The sequence below is a fragment of the Diorhabda carinulata genome, chromosome 2, assembly GCF_026250575.1.
Source record: "Diorhabda carinulata isolate Delta chromosome 2, icDioCari1.1, whole genome shotgun sequence".
Taxonomy (NCBI): domain Eukaryota; kingdom Metazoa; phylum Arthropoda; class Insecta; order Coleoptera; family Chrysomelidae; genus Diorhabda; species Diorhabda carinulata.
Genome location: NC_079461.1, coordinates 23,041,721 through 23,068,186, shown reverse-complemented (window position 1 = coordinate 23,068,186; position 26,466 = coordinate 23,041,721). Strand labels below are relative to the sequence as shown.

The 26,466-nt window shown below is 32.5% G+C and overlaps 1 protein-coding gene across 5 annotated transcripts in view; it reads right to left on the bottom strand.

The window, feature by feature from the left end:
- LOC130904120 (uncharacterized) overlaps positions 1-26,466 on the bottom strand; it is a 115,391-nt gene that overhangs the window by 7,997 nt on the left and 80,928 nt on the right. For all 5 annotated transcript variants that reach the window (XM_057816689.1, XM_057816688.1, XM_057816690.1 and 2 more), the window contains 2 exons: positions 11,107-11,460; positions 327-439 (listed from right to left, as the gene is read on the bottom strand). In XM_057816689.1, coding sequence (XP_057672672.1) covers positions 327-439; positions 11,107-11,460 — 467 coding nt within the window. The remainder of the gene's footprint in view (positions 1-326; positions 440-11,106; positions 11,461-26,466) is intronic.

Genomic DNA, 26,466 nt, shown 5'->3' with positions numbered 1-26,466 from the left:
CCATTTTGGTGTAAATATATGGCGTTAATCAAATGTTACATATCCAAAAGAGAAATTTTTGAAGAAATTATTTTTTGCTCAGTTTCATTTTTATTATTTGCATTGGAAAAATTTTGAAGGTAAAGTTCACAAAACTAATCCAGTAACATATGCCGAACTATTGCCATAATATTCTCATCAATATATTGATAATTTTCAGTCTATATTCCAAGACATCATGATAGATTGTTTCATATAGAAAAGATATGAAATAATTTGTTTTCATGTATTTAAATTCTTTATAATCAGAAAAAAATATTAAGACTATAACGTTCAAATAAACTTACCGGTGTTTTAACTTGAGAAGTACTAGATTCACTTTTCTGATGTTCTTCCTTGCCCTTTCTAGTCATGTGACCTCTAAAAGAAGCCTGTATTTTTGTAGCGGCATTACATAATTCTGAAACAGAGATAACGTGATTAGAGTATATGTTACCAAGTTCTCGTATACACGACTTCAGAAAAGAAACTTTTTAAAACATCGGATCTCTGTTATTGTTCCATCAAAATTTCACAAAACTCAATTCGTCTATCAAAATAATCTTTCATAAGCTCTTGTACTAAACTTACTTTGTAGGGAGGAATGCCACATTTCCTTCTTTAGCTTTCTAAGAACTGTTGAATGGTCCATGTCGTTATCTAATGCTACTTGCCGTGAACTGGTATGGGGATTATCTTGAAATACTAACAGAACATCTGGTTGTTTGTTTTCTGATATTGGTTTTCTACTACCTTTAGGGATGTCTTTGACATGACTCGTTTCTCTGAATTTCCTCTCAATTTTGCTTATAGTGGATTGTGAAATTGGTTCTCGGCTGGGGTATTTATTATCAAATAACGTACATATTTCTTTCTGCTTACGTGCTTTATCTCCACAACCAATCATTATTAGAATTTCAATTCTTTGCGTTTCAGTCAGCTTCATGTTGATAGATACAAGACTTTTTGAATTAATCTAATACAATAATACTACCAATCATTTGACAGAAAGTTAATTATGTCCAAGTGTTAATGTTGATGTTGAAAAGGTAACTAGATTTTTAAAAAAGGTAAAAAGAGGGTAGATAAGACATTTCATTACCAGTGACGGCCTTTACAAAATTTATTTTTGTGTGTCAATAAATACATCATACCAATACTTAATACATTTTATTAAAAAATCTGTTGAAATTTCATAAATAATATTTGTGACAAAACGCAAATCAAATACTGTACATATTGATATGGCTGAATAGGTATTTAAAAGACCTTTCAAATAATGTATTAAAACACCCACATTCCCATTTAAAAATTTTAGCGATTATTATTGGAAACGTGGGAAAGAAACATCAAAGTAGACTAACTTAAATATATTTTTCCACTTTCCGATCGGTCGTCATCTTCAATGGAAAATGAACCTGTTTTGAAGCTTGCAGTCCAATTTTTCACGGTCGCGTCGTATACGAAGGACATTGATCACCAAGGGTATTAAGTATATCTTCGTAAATCTGCTTACCTCTTAACCCTTTTTAATACAAGTACTTGATGAGGGCTCGATACTCCATTTTTCGATTTTCACAATTTCGGTGGACATCTTTTTTCTTTTAATACACCGCGTAACTCTGGTTTACTTTTTTGACGTCAAACTTTACACTGACACTTCTACTAAGTTATTGTTCGTTGCTATGGCAACGCAACATTTTGTTTATGCATGGAACTGGTTCAGGCTAACTAGATATCAATGCATCCTCGTATCTTGTCGATTCGAAACCTTTATTTGAATATGTTATTTAATTTGGGGAGAGAATTTACCGTATGGACGGGATGAGTATTGAATCTTTGACAGTTATGGAACCCATGAAAATTTTGGTTTTATTTTATTTCTGTTTAGCTGTACTCAACGATTATGATAAAAAAATTGTAAAGAGGTTTATCAATCATCATTGGTTTAAGAAATCTCTATATCAAACCACTTTTTTCTAAACCCAAAATGAAAAACAAGAAAAATTTGCTCTGACACCTTTCAATCCTCTTTATTGAGAAAGATTGGAAGGAATATTCAGCAGAATCAGTTTTAAATTCGTTTATAAATCCAACAATCCATTAAAACAATTGTTGGGCAATCCTATGCTGATATACCAAATTTGGAAAATAGTGGTATATATGAAATTAGCAGTGGTGATTACGACGGAAAGTATATTGGGCAGACTAAGAGATCCTTTATTGTATGGTTTAAAGAGCAAATAGCTCATTTGAAATATGGACGGACCGGAAAATCAGGTATTTCCAATCACGCTGCCAGTCACAATCATGAAATAAATATTAATAATTCAAAATTAATGAAACATGTATCTAATAATAAATTGTTTATAGCGAATTCAATTCATTTCAAAGCATTGAAATTATTAGATTGGGTAGCTTAAATAGGGACAAAGGGCCAATTCAATTAGAGCCCATTCTATAGTTTAGTAGTCAAGGAATGAATGTGAAGATTTCCGCCAAGGAGTTTTTCCCGCTGGAATTAATTTTCGCGGGAGAATGTTTATTGGATATAACAGGTAAGTTAAGTCATTGGATTTTAGTTTACCTGCAGTCTTTGACGATGAAACTCCCGTCAGATAGTGTAATTGTGAGTGTTGATGTGAATAGTGTAATCAGTAAAAACCATGAAAATCGGACCAGTAGTTCTCGAGTTATGCACCGACTTTATTTTACTGAGATATTTTTTCTATCTTTATAGACCATTACTTAGTTATATAAATATATTCTGGTTATTCAATAATTGTTACAAAGCAGTTATTCGTGATTCACCTACACGGATTTTAGACTAAAGTTTGATAACAATAAGCTGTCGAAAAAAGTATAAGAATCGAAATCTATTTAGATCAGTTCTGGTTTCATTTATTGCATCGCATAATCTCAAAAGCTATTTTATACCAAAACAAGTACGTTTTATAAGAAATATTAACTATAAATCACAACATTGTTCAACTCATTTACTTTTTGAAAAATACTCTAGAATTCGAAATAGAAAAAGCTTCAGTATGAGGAGTGTGGAATGCTTATTATGCGACAACATAATAAAAGAATAAAGACTTTAAGTATATTTTGAGGGATTCACAATAATCTTTCGCATTCATTTAAAAATAATTTTTTTAAAAAAGGACTGAATTCCTACAAGTAAAATTCTATTGTGGTCGATTTTTCATATTAGAAATGAACTATAGCAAATTTAAGAACGTAAAATGGTCACTTTCAGTAGTAAATTCACTGATTAGCTTTCTATTTAAAAATCAGTATCAGTTTCTGTTCCCACTTGCTCCTAAGAAGATCAACTTGTCATATAGGTAAAAATAAGTGTTAATAAGTTAATATTTTTCCTTCTCATTGTGATACTGCCAAAACTGTGATTCAATAAAGATTAGTTTATATCGAAATTAAAATAAACCCAGAATTTCTATAGAAAAATGTAAGTTCAATTACGATGGAAAATGTCTGTAAGTAGGTGCATGAAGTCTCATTAATTATAAACAAGTCTCTTAAATTTTCCGGTTAAATAAGGATTATTAAGTGGCTAGAATTCAATATTGAACGAAGATAATAGTTTCCGATATTAAGACCTTCATAAAACATAATTTCAACACCGAGATATGTGTATAGATGTATAGCATAATCTGTAAAACCGTTTAGAATTGATTTATTACGTTCTATTTTTTCGATATTGTTTAAGTATTCCAACGTTCTTGTTCTACACATCGAAGAAATTCAATAGAGATGAGAACAGCAACAATATATTCTTTCCGATAATTAGAATCCCTATCTAATCATTTCTATTTTAACACAAAATATATTTCTGATCTATCATCCACTCTAAAATTTAATCGAAAATTTAATCAATTTAAAGCATACTCGCATTTTCAAATATTACTAAAAGTTGTGTCAATATTTTTAGTGTTTCGGAATTTGAATTCCAGAGGGTTTCAGCATGTTTTATGAATATACCTTTGGGATGTCCGTCGCCGTCGGAGATCGTATTGATTACCAGTGCAGGGCGGGAACGGTAGAAGCTCACCTGGAAATCTCTGGAATTCCAACGGTCCCGTTTTCTTTGAAGTTATAAAAATAGCACTTTATAAAATGGTTTGCTCAAATAGGTTAATGGAAATTCTTTAATTTCCGCTAGTGCATTTTGTGGAAACCCTAAAGGATGTACTGCTCCTAGATGCAAATCGAATTGATTCAATTATCTAAAATTTTATAACGAATTAAAGTGAATTTTCATACATTAAAATTGAACAAATAATTGAATTATGCGAATTATCTTGACTTTTTTCAATTATTTAATATAATAATGAGTACTCTTTGGAAATATTTTACACTACAACACACTTTGTTAACAGTACATTTATAATTTTATCGAAATTTTGGTTAATGAAATAGCTGTATAAATTTCCAAAGCTTCAATGGATAATTTTTTTGGCCTTTCGATTTGGTTTTTACTGATAATACACTTGTAATGAAGTTATTATTTTTCTAAAACTTAAAAGCAACGATATTACGGATTTTAATTGTAAATTTATATGCCCATTATTTTTCAAGGTAAAAATGTAAATCTTTCTCGAGTATAATCAGAAAAATAGCCCGGCCGTAGCCAAAGCGACCCCGCCTTTCGCTCCATCAGAGAAAGGGAAGGGCTTACAGCAATAAAAGAGATGGTACCAAATCTAGAAGGGCAGCCGTCCGGCTCTCCTCATCGTAGAAAGAAGCCAACCAAAGAATACCGTTGTAAGTACAAATATTTTGTCAAGTTCCGACCGGGATCCGCGCAGGTCCAGCGGATTGTTAGGATGAAAATATCGGTAGCAGACTTAATATTTGGAAGAGAAAAGGCAGTTCTCAAAAAACTAGCAGCTTTTCACCATGTATCTACAGCGAAGATAAGACCCGGAGCAGAGTAAGTGCCCCAAGTTTTACTAAGTCCGTTTAAGAGTTTCTGCGTTAGTCCATCCGAATTTAAGTGGGAGAAACTTAGGTAATTCGATATAACTCATTGAATTGTGAGAGTTAGGTCTGCAAGAACCGCCGAAGACTGCTCAGGTTAATATACGAGATGAGTTTGTGTTTATCATATTTATGGGATTGCTGTTCTCAACCGCCGGGTTTCCGTTTTCTTAGTTTAAGGAAACTGCCACCGAGGTCACTCAGTATTCACATCTCAGTGGTGGTCGTGATAGGGTCTCCTGCCAACCAATCTTACCGGGTTTAAGAAAACTGCTACTGGAGGCGCTGAGTACTCACACTCCAGTAGAAGTGGTGAAACTGCTATTGAGGGCGCTGAATATTCACATTTCGGCCAACCGAGTACGAAAAGTTGTTATCGGATTTGATAAACGCGCATGCGGTAGTTTCCTAAAGCGAAATTTGAGGCCCTTACAGTAGGGCTTTGACCGACCGAGAGCTAAGATTTTGTACATCGCCTAACCCTGACTGTTACACACATCCGCATTCGCTTTGTGGCACCGCTTAGCAGCCATTTGTGTCTCACTTGAAGGTTACAAGGTAGTAACTATAGAGTTTATGTTTTTCATATGGTTGTTTTCAATAATTTTATCATAACTTTATCATGTATCAATGACTTCAGTTGTCGAGATACATTAATTTAAATAAAAAAAGACTTATTTTGATGATTCCAATTTAGCTTGATACCTTTATCTTACTCAGATAAAGTGGTTTTAGGTAGTTTTTTTGAAGCAATTTATGGATATAATAATAATAAAGAATGAAGTGATAATCTACATCTGATTTATTTATTATATGTAAAACATCAAACAGTTCATATTAAATATGTTCACAGTAATTGTAAATATCACATTATTCGACCAACAATTCATACCATAACACTTTATTATTATGTTTTGATCATTGCCATCCTTCAATCATCTAATTTAGTTAGTTACTTCCCAATATACATGAACATATTCAAATTGCCTCTCTAAATTCAAATTAGTATTCAAAATACTCGACAAGTTTTAATTTAGGTGCCCCTATTTTATTCATTCCAAATGTAAAGTCTGGCTCTTTCCATGCTTACTCTATAATTTTTCAAACATCAAAGTTTTTGCTTGTACACTTTCCTTTTAATTCTAGAATATAGCGTTAATAATGCACCATTTCTATGAAATCAAGTTCCACTAGCACAGAAGCTCACAAACTTTTTTTCCTCATAAACCACTGTCAAGTACACTCCTGTTCTAGATTCCCATGAACCCCAGGGGGTACACCTGGACTACTTTGGGAATCACTGCACTAGCAGAATTGATATTGCTGTACTTCTATATTGTGTTGCAAAGTGCAATTGCAGAGTATTTATTTGCATTACTCCTCAAAAGTCAACAGCAGAATGCACTCCTAAAGTTCTATACAATCAGCATTGGAAACATGGAATAATGCTAATGTTTATTTTTAAATAAAACCTCCAAAGTGAAGATTTATAATTATGAACTACAAGCTAACAAGAAATTCAATATACACATAAAAATAATTCAGTGATAAGAATATCAATACAAAGCTAGATTACTCCGTCCAAGCTGAATGTTTATTATAAATTGTTCCATCATCACATCACATATCTATTCAATTGAGAGAACCAGGGCCGGATTAAGCTAGGGGCTAGGGGGGGCTATAGCCCCGGGCCCCAGGTCCAAGAGGGCCCCATCATTTGGAAATCATTCTGTATTTTTTGATGTGTACCACAGATCTAACGTATTGATATTATTTTGTGAATTTTTCCGGGTTTTCGAATTCCTTAAGGGGGCACCGTCGTTATTTTAGCCCCGGGCCTTATAAATCTTAATCCGGCCCTGGAGAGAACTGATATGTTACGAATAATGTGGGTCAAGTATCTAACTAAGAAGTTGATTAAGGAGCTAAAGCTGCATATTTTTCCAAATCAGAAGATCGTTGTGTGGCATGGCGTGACGTCATTTATTCAGGGAATGAGACTAAGACACACTTGGGAAATACACTGAGGGCAAATTTGGAACATAAGTAACAACTCGTACTGCTAAATACACTAGAACCATGTAACGGTTCGCACACATTATAATAAAATTTAGATTAGCGTATCTGAAGAATGCGATTGTAATAGATATGTTTAGCTGTCCTAATAATTATTGATTTTGCTAAATCATTTAATGCATTTGAATGGTCAGATATATGACTCTTCTGGACTTCTGGAGGGGGAGAGTTTAATCCTATTATAAGTATTGTGTTGTTATATTTATGTAGGTACACTTTTTCTAGGCAGTACTGTGAAAGGATAAGCTGATGATGATGCCTTCGCTGAGGAGTGCTCATTTCTTTATTGCTTGAGATAATGATTAAAGATTTATTTTTCGTCTGCTTATTTTGAACTGATAATTTTTAAAGCTTTTCGAAATACATGCACGTTGGATGACAGCTAACGTTAAAAGAGGGAAGGAAGCGTTTCTAGGATAGGAGGTTAGAAAAAGAGACATATCGATGATGATATGAAAGATTGGGTGCCTACTCAACAGTAAAGATTTGTTTATAAGTATTGCTATGCAACTGATTAAGATAGATACTCATGTGAATTATTATCTAGATGTTTCCGTCGAAATAGATAAGTTTGAAACTGAAACGAAAATTGATTTACCGAATTGAAAACCATTCCTCGAGAGACTAGTAACGAGCGTTTGGAAACGTGATAGAATTCAGGTAAAGTGACACAAAGAACTACAAAGCCAGTAAAATGATAATAATCTATTTATTTTGTGACTGGAAGTTCTGCTCTAGCGGTCGATGCAGCAAATTTCGGAATTTGAAAACTCTTTCTTAAACTAAAAATCGAAGCTTTCGGGAGGTGTTCCCATCATCAGGTAAACTACAATATAAGTACAGAAGTAAATAAAAATAATATTAAAGCTAACGTTCAATTTGAGAAGGTAAGTCAACTTGATATTATATATTTGAGATATGTTATATACATGGTTTAAATTTCTATTTACTTCTACACTTATATTGTAGTTTCCTTGATGATGGGAAGAACACTTCCCGAAGGCTTGGATTAACAATTAACAAGATTACAAGGACAAATTTAAAAGAAACGCTTGGAGTTTGCCAATGTAGTTCAATTGTATTACTCACTGCAACGCCAAGCCACATACTCGTACATCTTTGACTGACTTGGTTGGGAAGTTTTAATGCATTCACCGCATCTTTTCAAAACTTTCTCCATGAGAAAAAAAAATGGACACTAGTTGAAAAGTGAAAATCATGTCAACTCGTTTTTGCCTTTAAGCCGATGTTCCACACCTATGGAATTATGAAAATACCTCGAGTAATAATGGAACACTTTTTTCTTTTGAATAACATTAATTTTTAGTAAATAATTTTGTTCTTTTCTCAATCAATTAATTGGGAAATACTTTAAAAACGACCTGTATAATGTATATAGAAAAAGAACAACGTTGTACTTTATGCTGATATTTCCTCACATACCATGAACTTTTCCTTCTGAATTTTCCTTTTTTTTTTCAATTTAGCATCTACCATTTCGTCACACAATTTTATTACTGAAAACTAATCTCTTAAAACTCCTTTCTTCATGAGGTTTGAATTCAAAAGGTAACAATCATATTATACGACCTAAATTCAGTCTGCATTTCACGAAGGCACAACCATCAATTTTCCTTCCACAATGTGTGAATTGATATTAATCATTCGTTTGAAAGGAAAATCTGGAGCTAACTTAACTCAATGATGTTCTTTATATCATGTTCGAATTCAATAAAAAAAGTTCATCTAATAACGCACAAAATTTCTAATTTGATTGAATACGGCGAACTGTACCTTTTATTTTTTGGCAACTCCCTAAAATGAATAAGCTCTGCTGTTTATTCATCTATATATTATATGAGTTTGAACGTATCATAGTTAATAAGATTTTAAGTAGAACTGCTAACGTAAATAATTCATTACCTTATCGGTTCACTTCCTTGATTTCTTATCTATTGGCAGTGATATCTTCATCCATTAGTCTTATTCGAAGAATAGAATAGAAACGCCAATTTTTATCTTTCTTTTAAAAAATTATTGAAAAAATTAATTTTAAAAACAGACCTAAAATCAAGAACATTTAGAAGAATAAACATAAAAGTATAAGAAATTAGAAATTAGCGTCATATTCTTATGTTATTGTTAACTTTATATAATTTACTTTATTATTTTGTTTGATTCTGAATTTATGTATTTATGTTTCCAATTTGATTTATTGGTACGGCAGTAATGCAATCATCTACACATTGGAAAATAATGGAATATTTATATTAAGTTTGTTTCGGACAGTTTCCTCGAGATCTTCCATTACTAATTGTGCTGTAACAATTGAAATGGAAGCTCCCATAGTACAACCATCAATTTGTTTGAATATTTCATTTTCATATTTGAAGTATGTTATTGTAAGTGTGAGTTCTATAGGAATTTTTATATTTTCAATTTTTTCTTTAAAATCCCATTTGTTCCTGAAGTAGGATTTCTTTTGGTAAATTTTTTTTTTCAATAATTAGAAAAAGGGGTAAGAGGAGTTTGAATACTTGAAACAATAGGTCGAAGAGGAATGTCAAATTTTGGCAAACCATATATTTTGGTGGGTAAGGCATTTTGGATTTTCTCAAGATCGAATTTAATCATTGTTTTGTTTTTGATAAGAATTCGAAGGGTGTTGTTTAATTTTTTTTTGTAAGTTGTCTCATCGTTTAATATTTTTATCATTTTATTATTATTATATACTGAATTTTTTTTGTTAAAAACATTGCGATTTTGATTCTATTTTTATTTTGATATTCATGATGTAGTTGATCTATAGATCAATATGAATGGTCAGTGTCAAATTATATTTTGATAAAGATTAAGTCGAAACTTTCATCTGTCTTTAAAATCAGATCGGCTACTACAGGTCTTCACCCTACTTCCTAGATATCGTTTTCAGCGGGCGTGACAGTATGAAGGTTGGCTCCTACATCAGAATTAAGATGGACGGTAACTTACAGATGAAACCAGAATTGAACTTATTAGTGATGACAAATAGAGAGAGGGAGATAGAATCACTAGTTCGTCAACAGTCAACTCCATATAAAATTGGTACTATAATATTCAACTATCGTACCTCTTTATTTCGCATACCATAAAATACAACAATTTTGTTTAACAAGACCTTTCACGTAGTTGATATAATCAAAAATAGATGAAAATATGATTGATACACGGTCATGGCTATTTTAAATCATCTACATGTTATTGAATTTGATAGTAATAAGCGAGAAAGTCACCAAATTTGTAAGAATGTGACAAATACACGCAACCTTATCGGCCTATCTATGATTTATCAAGCTTTGGTGGCTCTTAGCTAGTAATATATCACTATTTCAAATTTTTGATCACATATTTTTAGAATATATTTTTCACGTTGAATATAGGTACTGTACTGTTTAGCCCAATCAAACTTCCGCGGAATTCACTCTATTTTTACACGCATTTTCGATTCAGCATTATTCAAATGACTCCTACAAATATGAACTGAGTATAAACTCTGTTGAATTTGAGTTAATATTTCATTTCAATAGTTTACTAATGGTTACTTCCAACTTGTTTGGACATAATTAAGAAATGAAAAAATAGTTGTTCCTACAGCAAAAAATTAATGATACATCGAAAATAATAAGAATGTTTAAAATGTATATGCAAGTTAAGTCATGTAAATACGATTTTGTTATATTGGGCTTGTTCGACGCCAGAAATGAATATTTTTACAATAAAATAATTTTACACTACAATTTACAGTATCAAAAATACTGTCGGCTTATCAGAAGAGTAATTCAGTAAGCATATCCACGTATTTACTTAATTAGATGAAAAATAAATATATGAAACGTAATTATTGTTACATACTATATGAATGATTATTATAGTCCCCACATCAAAAATTTACCAGTCACCACAAATGTTGTATATGAATTTATCCGATTATGTGTGTGGATATAATCATATATTGTTAAACTTTCTACTTACCGGCATCATCTAACCGAAATTCCGCCTCAAGTTCCTCCCTAGTGGGCTCATTTGAGTTTGTGTTGGCCTTGGATGGCTCTACTTTCCCGGTCGGTTGTTTCATACTTTTTCTCGTTTGATGTCCTCGAAACACTGCCTGGATTTTAGTGGCCGCTCGTTCTTCGTCTTTCGAGTCTTGTTGGGCTACTGTCGGGGTTAATTGGCTTTCGTTTTCAACCGAAGTAGCACCGTCCCCGACGTCACCGAAGGTTGATTCTTTAGAATTTTCTCGGAATGTGTTGGGAGTAATATTAGTCGAGTCGTTTGATTTGAGAGTAATTGTTTTGGCAGAAGCTGGTTTTGAATTTGTTGATTCTGAAAAAAGGACAATCTCAATTTATCTAGAAATATATTAATAGAGAGTTTTAAATTTTGAAGTATTCATTAAATATACCAGGGCGGTTTGGTAGATATCTGACACATAGATTAGTTTCAATATCCATGTAGACACGTGAAAAATCAATTGAAAAACCGAGAAAATTTACATGAATATTATTGTGAAAGTACTGAGATCCATAGAATTATTCGTATAAGTGGTATTCTGCTTTCAAAAATGGCCATATGAATACCAATCTGGTCAAGTTACAGGACCATCATTTACTATTACTACTCCAGGAATAGTTAATTCAAACGTTTAAATATTTTCAAATATAACAAACAAAATCCAGTTTTTTGGCCAATAAGTGTTTTGGAAATCTTTATTGATTTATTTGAAAAATGGTAAATCATGGCGAAACAATGGAATTGTTTTTTCTCCCAGAAATTGAGAACAGGTCCTTATTAGACCACAAGAAATAAATACAGCCAAATATTATATACAGAACCAACACATAAAAGAAAATTAACAGAATGCGGGGACTGTTGGAATATCGAAATAAAATTAAACAAATAAATAAGATAGAGCATGTAATAGTTCACATCACTTTTATATTGTATTCTCAAAATCCCAGATGTTGTAGAGGAATCATTTGGGTAAAGGGATGTCTACCCCGAAAGGGTACAAATAAATGGAGATCAAGCGAGTCAGTAGTTAAGTAGAAAAATAGAAGTAGATAACTGTCCCATATTTGACTGATTTGCTTACACGTTTTAATGCTGAATTAAAAAAAAATCAACCGCATTTATTGAAGGAAAGAATATTAACCTGGCTTCCCACATTTACTTTTTTTCCCAAACTTGAAAAATGGCTTGAGTGAGGGCGATTTTGGATAAAAAAAGAGATGGTAGTGAAAACAAACGTGTAGTTATCGAAACTATTGAAATATGTGAAGTGATTTAGCTGTATTTCTTAATGACTTATAGTCTCATCCTCCATGGTTACCTGATTTGGCTCCCTCGATTACTTTCTCTCCCCACGTATTATGAAAGATTATATAACTCGATGGACTGCGTGTCTAGAAATGAAGTAGTGAAATCAAAATATTTTTGTACAATAAAGTAATATCCCTCAAACTTTTCTCGTAATTTACAATTACGCGGAATGATTTTTTTAATAAATCACTTAGTATACGCAGTTAACATCTAAAGTTACATAAAAAAAAATTAGATTATTCTAAAAATTAAAACGCAAAAAGATCATTCATTTTAATATAAAATAGTATTTGTAAAATTAAAACTCGTATTTTTTGTGTTAATAACATTTTTAAAAATATGTTTCGAAAGTTAAATATATAACTGGTGCAGTCAGTAGGAATCGTGCGGTCGCGAATTTTGCGCATAGTGTGGTGAAAGACTCGACTACGTATTTTAATACAGAAGCGCGAAAATCTACGTTTTCTTCGAGGGACAGGAACTTCAGATCGCTGTAAGTGCCAAGTCTTTTGCAATTTTTTCATTTTTTACTCTATCCTTATCAATCAGCTGAGTAAGGGAGAATAATTTATTGATATTTGAATATTAATTATTGTTTTGAAAGATTTAGATAATTTATCAAGTACATTTAATAAATTAAATATAAAAGAAGACGAACACAATCCAGATTTACCAAAAATGGCAACGGCAAATCCAAAAACCCTTAACTGGCCAAACTCGAAAATATAAAACCATATGATGGAGATATCAATAATCTAAGCAAATTCATAAATAGATATGAAACATTAATTGGAAAACACGCTATTATGTATTAGAGGTCATGGTGAGGAAAATGATAGAATTAAATACATGGCCAAAAATTAAAGAAGCATTAATACAATTTTTCGCAGATAGACAATACATAGTATTCTACAAGAGCTAACAACAACAAGATCGTTAAAAAATGAAAACTAAATAATATTTGGAAATAGATTATTGTGATACGATTGTTGTGAGCACCTTAAATGAATTTTAGTTAATTCAATCATTGAGATTAATTAGATTCATTCAGTATTTGTTAAATTCAGATTTATATTTTTTGTGTTAATGAAGTTTTTAATAATAAAGTTTCCAAAATTAAATATATAATTCTAAGAATTTTGTTTGTTCAAGCTCTAGCCAACGTTGTTGCTAACGGTCGAATGATATGAGTAATTACACACGTTCAGTACACAGGAAAACGTGATTCTGAATTAAATTGTGGATGTTTGACACCGAAATGAGAAATAAGTAACGCTTTAAAGTTATATGGATCCTACTTTCAACGACAAAGTAAAGTAATAAAAGGACTACCATGAAAATAATCGTGCAAGACTATGCCCAATTATATATTCTTTTGGGTAATTTTAGTGAGTAAAAAAGATCCAAAAAGCCTGTTCAATGGTTTTGTTTTATAGATTCTTTTAAAAGAATACATTTTTCTTATTCCGTTAATTATTATTGCGTACCAGTATCACTTTTGATTTATAGCCATCTCGCACTTTATTCAAAAATTTTGATCTCAATCTCGATTTTAACACATACACTTTACATTTTAGTAATTTTTTGTGATATTATTACCTGCCGGTAAGTTTTTCTAGTACTTTTCTTCTATTTGTGTAGTACTCACACTAATAGAATGAAAAAGATTCCGGTTTGGTCATATTTTAAATATTTGAGCTTTCTTTTGTGCTAAGGTCTATGCTTTTTTTATCCAGACTACTCTCGTTCCTCCTTTAGTATTTCCCAACTATATTTTTTATTTTTCTCTTAATTTTATTGTTTTCCCACAGGTCTGCAACAGTCAGTTTGTAGTAATAAAGGATATACTAAATCGACCAACAGCTATACTGTCATCAACGAAGGGATATCCACCAACTTGGAGCACAAAAAAAGCTGCAGCTTTCTTCAGGTAAGCTCTTTTCCGTATATCTGGCGCAGTTGTTTTCAATTTATAACTGTACTTTTTTTATACGTTGCCCTCTTTTGCATAATTCGAATTTCATCACTTTTTTAAGTAAATTCAATTATTCAGAGGGTATTTTCAGCTTTTTCCTTTATTTCAATTTCGTTTCGCTAAAAATTTGGTGGGGTACAGTTAAATATGATTGCTCACCCCATCTAAATACCAGATTTATTTACTTTAACTGACGCTGAATTCCACATCCTGAGGAAATGTCTAAAGCCGGGAACTTGAAAATTCGAGCGAACCAATTCGTTTGTGTCGTCATTTCTTCTTCTCACTTGGATCATATAATATTCTCCCGCTACGACTTCTCCAGGTCGACAGCCTAATTATAGGTCACAAGGAAGCCTCTTTTTACGTCCAAACAGGTATTTCACCGGTGGACTCTTTAAAACCCGATCGATAGTCATTGCAAATAGGGATAGATACTAATTCCAATCTCTCTTGTGGCTGGAAACCACTTTGGATAGATATCTGCCAATGGTCCTGTTCATTCTCTCAACCTTTCCAACTGATTCTGGATGTAATGCGGTCGTCCTGGTCTTCTTCATACCCATCTGGTCGCAGATTTTCAGGAACACATGGCTCTTGAAGTTTCTTCCTTGATCGCTGTGGATTTTCAAGGGCACACCATATCAGCTGATGAATTCTTTCACCAATACTTCTGCATCATTTTGTTTGTTATTTTACGGCTGATTTTCTAACAGTCTTCCCTCGTTTTAGTAAAAATAAGTCTCGATACTGTAAGAGGAATTCCCTAATTCTCCTTTTCTCAGCTAGATTCAATGATTAACCAGCAACTGATATCATATGTTCGGATCGGTCATGGGAATTGTCGGTTGTCGTCGTTTAGAGGAGTATAGACCTTATTGGTACGAAGGCCCCACCCTGGTTATCCTTTTAATAGTAAATGGCATACTTATTCAGAGCCCACTTTGATGGTTCTGTTTCAGTCCAATTGGAAACCATAAAGATTCATTACGTTTATTCCCATAATTACGTCTTCTTCAATGTCGGCTCCGATTACCTTATGTTTAAACTTTTCTGCACCAATTGCCAATTGTATTTGTATTTCTCCGTGAACGTCGGCACTCTCACCTATGGCGGTCGGTAGTCAAATCTTGGTTGGTAATACCTTCTACTTGGAACTCATCAAATCGGGTCTTATAATAGCTCTAGCTGTTCTTGTATCTACCATTAGTTTACATTTCTTCCCATTTACTTCTCTATCGACATATACACTATCATTGCGACATCTGAGAGAAGCTATCAGTATGGGAGGGTCTTTGGAATGATCCTGAGTTGGTGCTGCCCCCTCGTAGTCGACCCGTTCTAGTTTTTCTGCACCTGTGTTGTTGGAGTTCTGGGATGCGTCGGATCTCTCTGCATATCGTGATCGCGCAGGTCATCAATGAATGTTTGGATGCTCAAATATTCCATCATGTTTTCTGGCGCTGATGGATTAGCAAATCGGACAAGTCTACTTCGTACTCTTGAAGAGCTTCTGCCTTCGGTTCTTCAGCTGCGATTGGTATAGGTGTTCTAGATGCTCGTGACCATATCACATGTCCAACCTCTTCTTTAGCTGTTCGAAGTCGTAGAAATTGACGAAATCAAGGTGAAAGACTCGTCATTGAATAGATACGGTTTTGGATCTCTCTTACTTACCAGTTTCTAACTCGCGATTCTCCAGCTCAGTTTTCACTTCCGACTTTCAGGTCACTTATTCTCTTGGCCATGTTTATGTCACTATTTATTCATAATACCCCACACCTGATACCGTTGTAACGTTTTTCGTGTTTATTTACACTGTTTCTATTCGTAGGATGAATTATTAAACACTGTCTATTACGTTCTTAATTTATTTATACTATTACTAATTCACTACTACTAGATTCTCAAAACTAAACTAACTGCGCTATGTACTTATATACCTGTCCCAGAAGAGTTGTCTAGATTTAGAACAAGAATAAACAAAAGAATTAAACCGCTTGCTAAAAATTTTGTTTACACTCAAATATAAAACGGATCCTGCTATTTACGCTTTCACCAAATTTTAAAATTCCATTGTAGCTGGACAGGGCCGGCCTAAAGACCTATTTGGTGAACATGTTGGTAACATTATGTATTATATGAATTATAAAGGCTCTAATTTTCACCATAATTTGATTTTGTTTTTATAAATAGAATTGTAGCATTCATAATAAAATAATGGTGTTTTTCATTATGACCTAGTCTATTCTAGATTATTTGAGATTTCTTCTTAATAACCTGTAAATTTGCGAAATTACTTAGCATTATAATGTTTCAATTGATATATTCGAGCTGCAGAGTTCTGTCATGCAATGTGTTGATATATCAATTTCAATTTCAATCTTAATTTCAAAGGAACATTCGCTTTCATAGAAATTGCTACATTTTCCAATACGTTAATATTTTAATTAAATGACACATTATTTTCATTTGAATCTCCATAGTTGCATAAATATTGTTTTATAAATGCATTTCAACGAAACAAAGAGATTATTGATTGCTGTTCCGTCACGGTCCTTGCATTTGAGCTATTACATATGGAAATGCAATTTTGTTTTTCTCAATTTTTCTATTCCGTCAAGTTATTCTAATGTTTATTTTCTAGATTAACCATGTTACTCTAAGTGCATTTTTTAACAATATACAACCTAAAAATTACAAAGGTATTCACAATCGCATTGCTGTTTGAAAGATTTTATGACTACAAGATAGCTATAAATATTATAACTGAAACATGTGCTCAAACTACGGCTTAATTTGAGCTCGACAATAAATTTCAGAATATTGACATGTTCGAATAGTTCAAAAATAAGGCTATCTTGTTTATGTGACGTACCAAAAATAAAGTTTAAAAATATACTAGCTTCACATTATATCCAATGTCACTGAAAAAGTCAGTTCACAGGTTTACAGAAAATTAGGAGGACAGAGCACTGCTTTGTTAAAAACTCACTTTTCAGGAAGCAGCAGTACAACCTCCGAAAACAATATGGAGCATAGCTACGGAAGAAACTGTACACTCATGGTATACACGTATACACGACAGAGCTCTGGAAAGGTGCCAAAGTAATCTTTATACCAAAAGTAGGGAAAAGATACACCACACATGCCAAATCAATGCCACAATGTGATGAGATCCAAGACAATAGAGAAAACACTAGCAACGGGGGTGGACATGAAAAAATCAGTTTCTGGAAATTTACTAATACTAACGGGAGTAATGTTGCGGTATTGTCGTCTCATTATATAACTGAAGACACTTTACCAAAGAATGCAACGTGCATCCTCTGCTACGAAGAGGACGTATCTTATGTTTACATTCTTTTGAACAATGATACTATAAAACTAAAGAGGATCGCACCTGGGAGCAAATAAAATACAGAATTTTGGCAAGTGAAAACATTCTACATCTTGAAGGGAACACAATAGCTCCTTTGAGTCGCAGTTTATATGATACCTGAATCACACACATACATAAATTTGTCCAATGTGTCTAAAAAAGATTGCTAAAAAGTTGGGCACAAAATTTGTTGTATATTATATATTCTTTCGAGCTGGGAGAATTATGCATAAGTATTTCATTGGATAATTATAATTTTATAATATGCATAACAGTTGTTTAAATATCGATTTATGCATGGAAAAATCGATGAAATAATAATAAAAGCATCAACAATTATATAAGACTGCAGCAAGAACCCTCATCAAGATTTCATGTAAATTGCGATGAAACTGTTTGAGAGTAATTTATTAGATAAAAATGTCAAGAAGGCTTTCCATTTGAGTTATTAATAGAATATAAAATTCATGTCAAGAATATTCTATTTAAGGTCATTACCAGACTACCCGCGTTCAGGGATTTTGAAACTTAATAAAAAATCTGAGAAAAACCACTATAATTCAATTGTTAAACGGCATGTTTTTCACAGTGACGACGTTTACAGTGCCTGATATTAGAATATTTTCAAAGAATAAAAATAACATGGATACGGAGTCTGTAGTTCTACCTAAAACAATTTTATAAATATACATACATAAGGAAATCAAGAAATATGAAAAATTAATTTCTATAGTTTCTAAATTTAACTCATCTAGCCTTGAGGGAAAATCCTACACATGTCTGCATACAAGCCGGATTAACTGCCACTGCAACTTCATTTTTCTCAAAGAACCAAAGAACAAAAATTGCCCACTAAACTATGATTTAAGAGAATGAAAAGGCATTTGATGCAATTTCTTGAATATTGCATTGAATAGAATGGAATTGCATGGATTGAGCCGATGAAATTCAGTTCTTAATTACAGCTTGTTTGACCATAGTGACTTACAATTGATTTATGGTCCGGAATAGGGGCCAACAAGGCTGAATAAAAGAGATTCTGAAATGCGCGCAGGGTTGCGACCACAGAAAAGAGCACATTTTCTGGACATGCTGTATAATATAAGAGCGATTTTTGACAAAAGTTGTGGAATAAGCTCCTGTCAGATATCTATTTGCGGATCGTGGTTGTATCTGATTCGAAGTATGCTATTTGAGAATCAAATCTGGCGACCTAGGTGGAGTCAGTTAAAAACCTCGATTTCTTGTTCCTTCTAAAACCACTCAATGGATTTTTACATTATCATCAATAGAAATAATTAAGGGACCTATAATGAAATGAAATTGTGGCCACTTTATGTTTCCATTTAATCCAATCGACCATAATCGTACCTCTCCTAAAGCGATCAATATCTTCGATAGGCAATGGCGTTAATGGATCTATCCACATTAGTTCTCGACTACTGTGTGAAAACAATCCATAAAGAAACGCATCTGTAAAGATCCAGTTTCTCAATTCATTACGCCAGTGTTGGTGCTCAAATGCTCAAGCTAATCTTTGTTGTCTATGCACATATGTGAATGGTACTCCTTTAAAAGTCGCCTGGATCTGAAATTAGCATTTCTAGAGTTACAAGTCTTCTACTCAGAATTCTGGGGTTAATACGAATATTTCTACAAGCCGTTAGTTTCAGGCAACAATTATTAATGGTAGTTGTTTCTATGGGCCTTCCAGTTCTTCAACTCTCAATAACAGTTGCAGTTTGATGTTTGTGACAACTTCAGTCGATATGCAATATCCGTTGGTCTTAAGCCTACTTAGAGTAATTCAATAGTAAGGGAAGACTGACCGATGATTAATTTTAAAATTATAGAATGATCAAAATACAACTTTACACATTTCCTACAGAGCCTATTGTTAACTAATTCTTGTTGAAAATCGTTGAGAGACATAATTCATATATGAAATAATAGTTAAGTCAGTTGATAATATTCATCACTCATCAAAATTTCGAGTCGAGCCAATGCTATTAACATAATAACATTTTTCATTTTTTGTCGCATTTTTCGTAGTAAATATAAATTGAAACTTAGCAGAAGCATCTTTTGATGGAATTTGTGAAATTATGCATCTAATGTTTTTTGTAACGACATCTATTAGTGAAATTTCAACGATAATTTTAGCATTCTGTTTCATTTGAAAATAATATATTGTCATCAAGAGTGAGGAAATATGCCCAATTACAAATCAATAGGTTGATTCAAAGTTTGTGAAACCAATAAAATACAATAAAAATTGTAAATTAGTAGACACAGTTGAAATTAATTCCATAGCAAATATTATCGATTCTACTCAATTAATCTTAGCTTCTACATTACCACGAAATCTATTATTGAAGGGTGAAACATTGAATAAATAATAACCCCTAAGGGCTTATTCGGTAACATCCTGTTTGATTTCGAAGCTAGGAACAGTCAACAAGCGGGAATGTGGTTAACATTCCCTTTGGATGTTACTGCAATACGTTTCTGAAGAAAAGTTGCTCTGCTATTTATTTCATGAGTACATTCACGAATAGTTCGACTATGTTATATGTTACATGCTATGTTGACTTAGGCTCACTTCCACAAACGAAAAGTGGTTTGGATTCTTTCAAGGAATTGTTCAATGTTTGCTTAATCCACAATATCACTGTTTAGGAGTAGTTATGTAAGGTGTGAATCAAGAAAACAAGCGAAATACATAGTGAGGAAGTAATTGAAACGAAATATTAACATTATCTAAAACTTGCCGAGTAAAGAGGTATAGAAAAAGTCTATTACTTTGAGTATAAGTTTCACAAATAAGAGTTATTAAATCAGAAAATTTCACATATCACTTTATGTGAATACATAATTTAGAAAATAATATCATAAGAATTTTCTAACCCAGGATCTGTTCGAATCCACATTCAAATTATTGTTTATTGAAAAATGAAACACACCACAAAATTTAGAAATATAGCTCTGTGAAATGCTCATGGATATGAGTGTTTTCAAAGTCTTAATATATGCAAGAAAGAGAATAAAACAAAGAATTCATGCCCAAGTTTAACCCTTATAAAAGATTTTCCTTCTATGAAGAGATCACTTTAATTTCCGATATAACTGGAAAACATACAACATGAATAGACTTGTCTTGAGCCGAAGGTCGATCGTTTTCAGGGAATATTAATGTCCACTCTACATGCACTTACCTTACGTTCTTTTTTAAGATGGAACCGATATTAAAAAGCATGTATAGAGTGGTACTGGACTCGCATGTTCGATAAAAAATATTTGCATATGATTTATGTCGGCTGTATTGATTTATTTAAAGCAGGTTGAAAAGTTTGGAAACAAACAAGTGAGCTACTGGAAAATCAATCAATATTACACGATAGGTTTCATAATACATGAAAGATAGTACCAATACTTCCACATATCATTCACAATTAGTTATTACAATTAGAAAAACTAATATATTTTAGCGATAATCAAACTAAAGTGAAATATAATTTTTAACATGAGAATAAAATTTTTGATGAGAAAATTGATGACACATTATAAAAGTGCTTTCTTGACATTTTTAAACCACATTTTTTTCAAAAAACTCATATTATTTACATTAAAAAATAAGCAGGTTAATACGATAATAAGTTCAACCCAACCGAAATATAAGGAGTTTGCAGAAATTATAATGAGGTCATAATCTGAATATTCGGAAAGTAATCACGTTCAATGTCGTTCGGAAACTAAACGAAATCACGCCATATGATAGTATCGTTTCTGCGAGCAGATGTCAGGTTACTCCGTTGGTTTTCGATTTTTTTTTAACTGTAAAAAAGAAAAGATTTGATGGATTTTTAAGGTTGACGGACGTATCTGGTTTCATCCAAAACATACTTATTACTGTTATTCAAATATAAACAGAAAATTAAAGCAATTTAGCCAAATTAGTGTAAATTTGTTTTCTTTTAAGTTATTGTTGAACAACGATAAGTTTGGATTAGTAATTCCGTAAGATAAAAACAAGGACGCAATAACTTTTAGAACTTCAATCTACGCAAATTATTTCCACAATAGGGGAAGGTCTCGACAGAGCCCTATCATTAACCCCTCATATCAAAAAAACCTATTGATCTATTATTTTTGCACTCTTATAAATCTGAGATAATTGATGTGAAAATACATAATCTTAAATTCTCATAATCTTCTAATAACCAAATATTCCTATCCAATATTCTACTGGAAAAATTGCTTGATTACCAGACAACATATACCGATGGCTCTACCAATGAGAAAAACAAAACTGGGTTTGGGATGTACATGAAAAACAAAGACAAGTCAACCATATTTAAAGCATCAGCAAGAATCTCGAACTATTCCAACATATGCACGGCTACAGCGCTAGCAATTGATGGGAATAGAAGTTCATTGGCTTATATACCTAGTCGACCAGAGATTCACGGGTCTGACGATGCAGATAAAATCGCCAAGCAAAGCCTTGATTAAGATAATATTAATGTTAGAGAAAATAACTATAGTTACTCTGAATCAAGCATAAGAAATGTACGCCATTTTCAGATCACTGCAGCTAATGCGTTTTTCGTAGTACTTTTTTATGATGACAGCCTTAATGGAATGCAAAAACAATTAAACCACATCAAATTTATTGGCAAATCTGAGAGGTTCGCGGACAAAATTCTACAGTGATTCGATAATTAGAAGATGGGTCAGACAGCTCAACGACAGGACGTGATCAAGTGCACGATAAAGAACGATGGGAACGCCCGGCTTTGCTTGAGCAATTGAAGAGAAGCTGGGGCAAAACTGTAAACTTACAATTATTGCTATTGCTATAAAATTTCCGCGGATTTCTGGATGACTAACTCATGAAATTATTACTAAAAAACTTGAATTTAGAAAACTTTGCTCACAATGAGTACCCAAAACTCTTACATAACAACACAAAAAACAAAGAATGGTCAGAATTTAAGTTTTTGATATGCTACAATGAATACGGTGATGATTATAGCTCTCGAATAGTCACTTCGTCCTCAACGAAAGTTGAGTTTCAATAAGTCTTGACATCACGAAAACTCATGTGCACCGTTTCTGGGAAAGAAAAGGCATTTTGGTCATTGATTTCTCACCACGAGGCCAAACAGTCAGTGCATATGTTTACTGTAAAACCATTAAGAAATTACGACAAGCGCCCGATTACTGTCAAAATGTGTTTTTTTTCCACGATAATTCCCGACCTCGTATTACAAACGTGACAAAAAACTTATAAATGAATTTCGCTGGGATGTGTTTGATCATACTTTGTACAGCCTGGATCTCGCTACTAGCGACTTTCACATCTTCTTACATTTATAATTTTTCTTTGATAATCAAAACGCTGAAAGAACATGTTACCGCATGGTTGAAATCACAGGTGGCAATTTTCTATAAAGAAGGCATAGTTTAAGAGCCGTATATTATGTAACAATACATATTTTTTTTTATCTGTACACTCTTTTATATATAACTAAAAAGAATATATGGATATGGATATATCTCATATATTAGCCCTAGTGAATTGGCTTCATATTCATATGTCAACAAATTTCTCGATTTATCTTCAAAAAAACAACAAAAATATTAAAAACTACAAAAAATACAAATGTTGGGCAAAGTGGAAGAGAGATCGCTAATAAAATTAAAAACAATGCTTCGAACACAATCCTTTTAGAGATACTAAGAAAGGACAAGAGAAAACCTTAAAGTTGACAGTCAATTTTAAAATAATCGAGTTATATTGACAATTTTGAAACATTGTTTTCTTCGATAGTATAAAAGTTAAAATAATAATTCCTATCAATGGATATTCTAATTTAAATATGAAAAATCGCCTGAATATTCTCATAAATTCTTCTAATAATCAATTCTTCCTATTTCTTTTATTATTTATTGTGGCGCAGTAGTCACTTCTGTTGTTTTTTCATGACTGCAAAATATCCAGCTTTGGATCGTCGCTTATTCCTGGGTCATAATCTTCTAGATTTTGTAGCATTCCACACGCTTCTTGTTCCAATTGATTTTGCTTAATTTGCTTGTAGCAATTGGAGGCCACTCAAAACGTGTTCCGCTTTTTCATGACTTCGTGAATGTAGTACGTTTTATGAATTTTGTGCATTACTTTATCATAACTCGTATATGGAACAATAGAAAGTAGGTAACATCCAAAATATTTGAAACGATTTTCCCCTCGAGCTACACTAAAATATGCAAATATAAACTAAAATTCGTAGACAAATCAATTGAAAAAAAAACTTATTCATGGTTGTATCTATAAATACAAATATCACTCTAAATATTGAAGAATTATTTGTTTCCGTCATTATCAAAATTCAATACTTGGAATATATGCAAAATGCAACCATAAAACAATAGAATATTCATAAGACAGGTTGTTAGTGATGCCTGATGCAGCTAGATCTGTGTGAATTTTGCAGTATATTGGTCAGCTATCGATCTTCCTTTTTCTAAGTAATCAATGAAGATTTCAACTTTGGAATACCAAAGCACTGTGGCCATGACCTTATTAGCCAGACTGAAAACACTGTTTACACTATCACTACACCAACACAACAGTGGCAACTAGTGGCAACAGGAACAGAGAATCATAAAAAAGTACCAATGCCTTACCCTTTTTACCTTTTCAAACCAATCTGTATAAGGATTTTGGTAGACATTTAAATTCTGTTCAGTACGAACAAATTGCGTATTATAAACATTGGTTTTAATTTATTTTCATGAGCGATAGAATTAGATAACGAAAATAATATTAACACTTAACGGAATATTAATCAAGAGCTCACTAACTCCTTAATACTAAAATCAACTTCAAATAGGCTTGGGATGAACTGGGATATTTTTAAATTTAAAATTGATAACATTAAAACGTATGATGGTATTTATAGTTATGCACAATTATCTAAACACACATTGCAATCAGTTCGAGAAAAACTTATAGATAAAGCAGAAATATTAGGTAATCGTGCTGAGTTAACAGATTGGCCTAGATTGAAAAAAGCCCTAATACAACGTTTCGGTAATCGTAGATATGTTGATTGTTTAGTCTAAGAACTCACGAAAATGAGACAAGTTAAGAATGGACCATTGATGAACTGTGGAAGTCGAAATCAATTATTAAAAAGTAGTATAACACAGAAAAATAGTAATAATACTACGTAATTAATGCGGAGAAAGTGTACCGAATAAACCATTATGATGAAACTGCACATAGCACTTTCATAGCAGGTTATAGTGGTACCTTAAGAAATAAATTGCATCCAGTCTCTCTGGAAGATGTCATTGCCTATTTGAATTGATTTGAAAACTTTTAAAAATTGTACGGCAGGCGAAATTACAATAGTGGAGTATCGACTTTCAGATTTAATAGTAAAAAGTCGACAATCTTATTCACAACCAAGATATTATCTTTAAAATTCAAAATCAACTCTTTTACCAACAACTGTATAATTCCGTTAACAATAATAAACCAGTTCATGAATTCTATAGTCCACAAATTAAGATCCAACGTAGACAAATGCTCCCCAGACAATATCCGATGAAGAGACAAGTATTTGTATATCCACAAAACGTTTTCAGACCAAGCCAAAAATCATGAATCAACTTCCTAAGCCAACACCTATGTCAATAACTTCCAGAAATCCCTCCACATTATCACATGGACAAACAAACAACAAGACACACCTTAGTAGAAATTAACATTTCATCAGAAAACACCTTACCTTACATCGAAATTGATAATCCTAAATCAAAATTACTTGTAGATACCGTAATTATTAAATTTGATATACATTATGAGCAGTTAGCTCAGGATATCGGATATTGCTGCGTAGCGGGCCAATTTGCCATCTAAGCAAAATGTATGCGTGTAAAAATAAAGTTGATAGACCTAAAAGTAATTGTTAGATTTTTAGATATTGTTAGATTGTTAGAATTGTTAGATATGTTCAGTATATTTTAGAAATTCGTGAGATTATGCGGGACTCACTTGTTTTATAAAAATATAATATTACTGTCGAATTTCTTTATGAACAAAATTATACAAAAAAAAACAATAAAATAAACATTTCAAATATAAAGCCATTAGAATCATAGGCCTTTGTTCCCAATTCAACGGGATGCAGCAAATCTTTACAAAATTTAGACATATAGCACTTTAAACTTTTTTTACGGGATATGCGACACTGTCTTTGAGGTTTCAATTTTGTTCCACCAGTGGTAATGTTTACTTATACCTTGTGGGATCTTTTAATAACCTCCCTGGATCACTTCTGCTTGACGTAGCGGATGTACCTGGTACAGGATCGTCTGTATTGCCAGGAAGAGCTTCGCTAATCCATTCCTTTGCCAAATCATGTAAAAACACCTTATACTTTTTGGATTTAATAGTTTAAAAACTCTAAATGTATTAAATAACGCACAATTGATAAAAAACATAACATGTTTTGTCCATTTTTTGGTACGAAGGACAATCGAGTAAAACGATAAGTATTGGTCAGCACGATCAACACCTTTCATGTATTTATTATAATCAATCACGCATATTGGCTTCCAAATTCTTTGTTTTGTTGCCCAG